General features: G+C 49.9%; 1 protein-coding gene across 1 annotated transcript; it reads left to right on the forward strand.

The window, feature by feature from the left end:
• The first annotated feature begins 530 nt into the window (after positions 1-530).
• On the forward strand, positions 531-4,327 carry BRCC3 (BRCA1/BRCA2-containing complex, subunit 3). Its single transcript, XM_010155513.1, has 6 exons — positions 531-617; positions 1,316-1,404; positions 2,003-2,058; positions 2,439-2,570; positions 3,123-3,166; positions 4,074-4,327. The coding sequence occupies exons 1-6, from the start codon at positions 542-544 to the stop codon at positions 4,223-4,225; spliced, it is 549 nt and encodes a 182-aa protein (XP_010153815.1). The 5' UTR covers positions 531-541; the 3' UTR covers positions 4,226-4,327.
• Positions 4,328-5,014: the final 687 nt, after the last annotated feature.

Genomic DNA, 5,014 nt, shown 5'->3' on the forward strand with positions numbered 1-5,014 from the left:
ACCATTCTGTGATTCTATGATGCTTCCCCTTTCCTCCCGCAGCTGTGGGGTTCGGGGCGCTGCGCTGGCCGTTGCCGTTCTCGGCCGCCTTCACTGGTTCCAGCGTTTGCAGTGGAATTGTGTCACAGCTGGTTTTTATCATCTCTTTGGATTTGGTCACAAGTAAAGCTGAAGTATGTTTTTGAGGGAGGGTAGCAGGTCAGCAGGGAGATCTGGAAGGTTGACAAGTCTCTGTTTCCAAGCATGGTGCCGTGGAGAGGCTCTTTCCTCACTCAGGGATGCTGTTTTGTACAGCGTGATGCCACTTTGCTTACTGCCACATGTAAATCCAACTTCTGAAGCATCATGCCGGTGCTGCGGAAGCGGCTTCCATCAGCTTTCCGCAGTGTGTCTTGCCAGCCCTCTACAGGGATCTGGAATTCTGTTAGCTGATGAGAAACTCTGTTTTTCCTTGTACAAAAAATAAAAACAAACACCAACCTTCTTCCCGTTTGCTCTGTTGGTTTCAAAGGCACCTTGACTCACACACAGGTTGGCTGAAATGACGGGACGTCCCATGAGAGTTGTGGGCTGGTATCACTCTCATCCTCATATTACTGTCTGGCCATCACACGTCGGTAAGAGCTGTCTGGGTTCGGGGTGAAAACTCAGGGCTGGCTAATTGTATGGCTCAGTTTCCTGGATTTTTAGAGCTGCACATCCCAACTATCAAAGTTTGGCTTCTCAGATGTCCTTGGGCAGAACAAGATTGTCTGGGTGGGATTCAGGAATCTCTGCCGGTATAGCCCCTATTCCTGTCTGTGTGCTCCAGGTGCTCAAACTAGACATGACTTGGTAGCTACTCCCAGCACTGCTGTTCTTCCGGACAGGAAAACTAGACCTGGGGTGTGCTGTGGGAGTCGCAGGCCTGCTGTGATGGGTTTTGCTACCCGTGGGGGTCAGTGCAAAACCAAAAACTTGTTTTGAAGAACCGTGTGAGTGTGTTATACACGTTGGACGTTGTGGTGGTGGTGGTGGAGTGATCTGTGGCACCAGGCTGATGCTCTGAGCATCTCTTGTTTTGTTATCTCATCTTTTCTTAACTTTTTTAAGATTTGCTATTTAATTACATTTTAAATTTGGGTGGGGTTTTTTTGTTGTTCGGGTTTGTTTCTTTCTTTTTTTAATTTAGTCACCTGGAATGAGTACTTTAAAATAAAGCTTGTGGCATTTCTCACCAAATTCCAGGTCACCCTTCAGAAAGGTGGCAAATCTTTTTTTTCCCCTCCTTCAGGTGACCGGCGCAGTTCTCATTCTCTCACTTCTCTGTCTGCAGATGTCCGCACACAAGCTATGTATCAGATGATGGACCAAGGTTTTGTAGGGCTTATCTTTTCCTGCTTCATTGAGGACAAAAACACAAAGGTAGGCAACTTAAAAAGGGCAATATTCCTGTACTTATGAGAAACAGCAGCCCCAGGGCTGAGGTGAAATCCTCGGATGCAGCCTGCAGGAAGGGCTGAGCTTAGCTTGGAGCATGGTCATATCCCGGCTCGAGGGTGATGCCTGGGTCGTAATCCCAATGAGAAAACATTAATTCCTCTGCGCTGATCCACAGCCTGGCTCTCCAGCCAGCGGGGCTGGGCTGGGCTGGGCTGGTGCTGGGGTCTGGGACCGCGTGAGGCGGCTGCAGTACGTACGCACTGAAATGTGGGAGTGCCCTTCGGCTGTTCCGTCCAGCAGATACAGCTTCTTGCGCCTCTGGCCTTGTCAGGAGATGCTGCTACGGTGCAGGATGAGCTGACGGTGGTGCGTCTTGTCTGGGTTTTCCTGGTAGCTGTTATTTAAGATCTGTTTTGTGGTTAATGCCTCTGTTAATGTCTGCTTGTCATCGGTTCCAGCACACCAGTCAAAGTGAAAAGCCCTGCCTTTGCAACCCCTTAAAAGCATGTTCTGCTTTCTAAAGGAATGTGTGGGTTTAGATTGTTTTTTATTCATGGAATCTTTGTGCTGTCTCTTTTAGACAGGCAGGATTCTCTACACCTGTTTCCAGTCCGTTCAGGCCCAGAAAAGCTCAGAGTGAGTACAGCAGAGGAATATTATGTATTTCATCTTGCCTCTCCTTTCTGGGTTGTCTCACATACGTGGCTTCTGGGCTGCTCATGAGGAACAACTACTGTATAGAGATGCCTGCACAGGGTCTCCTCACTGCTGCTAATGCAGGCTGCTTGGAGAGAAGCTAAGGACTAGGACTGATTAATTTAGCCTGGATAATTTAGTAGCTTAAGATTTGGGAAGTGTGTGGCTATAAGACTTCCGTTTGCCTATCAACTCGGCAGGAGTTTCCAAAAGCAAACCCGCAGCAATGCCATGTGTTGGGCTGTGGCAGGTTTCTTCAAGTCCTTTTTTTTTTTTATTCTCTGCTGCTTTGAAGTTAATTGTGTCCAATACCCTTTTAGATATGAAAGGATCGAAATTCCTATTCATGTCGTCCCCCATGAAGCCATTGGGAAAGTGTGCCTGGAATCAGCTGTAGAGCTGCCCAAGATCCTCTGCCAAGAAGAGCAAGATGCCTACAGGAGAATTCACAGGTACGACACTGGGGCTGCGCCCTCTCCAAGGCGTTGCTGACACAGCCTGCCTGTTGCTGTGCCCTAACCGTAGCAGGGCTGTGGAGAATAAGTGTGAGCAGGCGGTGTGCCTTTGTAGGAGAGCTGCTGGAGTACCTTCAGGCTCAGGGGTTCGGGTTCTCTCAGCCTCACACACAAGAGCCAAGCGTAACTGCTCCTTTGCTGCCACAGAACGAGCTGGAGCGTGTGTGAGCGAATGGTGGAATGTCAGTGATGTGTGGGTGTGACGGTACTTAGTGTTGAACCAGGGGAAGGGTGCTGAGAGGTCTGAAAAATTAGATTAAACATCAGCTTGCTTTTTTTTATTCTGCCTCTGGTGCCCCAGAGTGACGTTTCTGTGCTGTAAGCTCTTGGCGTTCCTTGTGAACGTACAGGGATGCGAGAGGTGAGGAGGTCTGGATGTACGTGCGGTGTCGGTGACTTGCAGGTAGCTGTTCTGCAACCTGGGTTTGCCTAACCCAGTGCGAGTCACGGCTCTCCTGTCACTAACCCGTGCTCTGTTCACTCTCACAGCCTCACCCATCTGGACTCCGTCACCAAGATTCATAACGGCTCCGGTAAGGATTCCTTTTCCGCACGTGAGAATCCAGGGAGCTGCTCCCAGACCCCAAACAGTAGGGTCTTGAGCAGGGGTTTAGCTTTGACTGTGGGGGCAGTAGACCACAGCTGTGTAACACTTCTCCCTTTGCCATAAAAGGCACTGGTAAATAACTACACAAGCGGAAACCTTTGTCTTTGCCCATACAGTTAACTTCCAGTCACAAACAGTGTGTAACCCAGAGAATTCCCAGGGACCTTGTGACGTAAAGTCCAGTGGAAGAACAGAATTGTAACTAAACGCTTTTAAAGGAAAACATAAAGGGCTGTAAAATTACCTAATCCTGGGGTCTGTGAATGCTGTTGTAGTCTTCAGCCCTTGGACCGCTGGTTAAAACAACAGTAGACTTGGGGGTTGTTAGGTTGGTTTGTTTGGATTTGGGTGTGTTTGGATGGTTTTTTTGCTCTTAGAACAGGGGAATTTTGGATTTGGTGAGTCTAAAAGCAGTGAATGGCTGACCTATACACGTGCTTGCATCTCCTGGCACTGTGTGTGACATCTTTGCTTTTGCCAGTGGCATAGGGTGAATCCAAATCCCACTTCCGTTTCAAGACAAAGACCCCATTGTCCATCCTCACCTGTTAATAACGGAGGCATTCTTTGCTTCTGAATTTGGAAATTAATTGGCATTAATGATGGCTTATAAGCACATTTGTAGATTTCTGTTGTGGGTCTGTCACCTGTCCCCACAGTGGCTAAAGGTGAGATTGGAAGGGCTTGTTTCAGCAAGCTGCTGCTTCTGACATCCCTGTGGGGGTGTTTGGTTGTCTCGGCCAGGATGCTGGAGGGTTTCCTTGGCCATCTCTAACCCTCTGGGGTTGTTTCTGTGTGTTTGCACTCTCATGGTATGTTCTCGCTCTTTGCAGTGTTCACAAAGAACCTCTGCAGCCAGATGTCTGCCATCAGCGGGCCGCTCCTTCAGTGGCTGGAGGACAGACTGGAGCAGAACAAACAGCGGGTGCAGGAGCTGCAGCAGGAGAAGGAGCAGCTCCTGGAGGAACTAGCAGCTTTAGAGTGAAGGAGGAAGTGCAGACCCTTCAGAAGAGACACGGGAAAATAAAAACCCTGTACAAGACCTACTCCTGGCTGAAGGGCGGCCCTGCATCGCCCTGCAGGGCAGATCCTGCGCCTCGCCTCCTGCCGCACAGCGCGCGGCTACAGGATAAGGGCTTTACCTGCCCCAGCTTGGTGGAAAGCAGCAGTATCTCTCCGTGTGCTGCGTGACGCAGCGCGGTTCTAGCTGGGTGTTGGGGTTGGCAGCACCTGCAGAGCCGTCTGTTCTGGAGGGCACACACCTGGGGAACGTTGTTTCCCTGTCCACTGTGTTTTGACAGAAGTCTTACTGCTTGACATGTATTCCCAGAGCCTCAAATGGGAAGGTTGGTGGGGAAAAGTGTGTCTCTGCAGTTGTATCTGATGCTGCCAACTTCTGCCTTCTTTAGCGGCTTCAGCTGACCGTGATCTTGTATCTAGTAACCTTCTGGACTGCTGGTTATCCACCCAGGCAGGTAAGAGGTGGGAGGGAAGCTTGGGAAAAGACCTGGAAGAACTTTGACACAGGATCTGTGATCAGCGTACTTCAGACTAAATAAAGAATTCCAGGGCTGTTTGGAGTAGAGATGAAGTGGATGCTGCAGAGTGCCAGTGCCTGTGTTTTCTTGGACACAGTCTGTATTCTCTTACTCGATGTGATGCTGCTGCGTACCCAGCGCTGAGGCTCCGCCAGTCTGTTTGTGCTGGCTCAGGGGGAGCAGTGTGGCTCCTTCCCAGAGGGAAGAGGGTCAAGGTGCTGGGTGCTGATGGATAT

The sequence above is a fragment of the Eurypyga helias genome, unplaced genomic scaffold (assembly GCF_000690775.1).
Source record: "Eurypyga helias isolate BGI_N326 unplaced genomic scaffold, ASM69077v1 scaffold42807, whole genome shotgun sequence".
NCBI lineage: Eukaryota > Metazoa > Chordata > Aves > Eurypygiformes > Eurypygidae > Eurypyga > Eurypyga helias.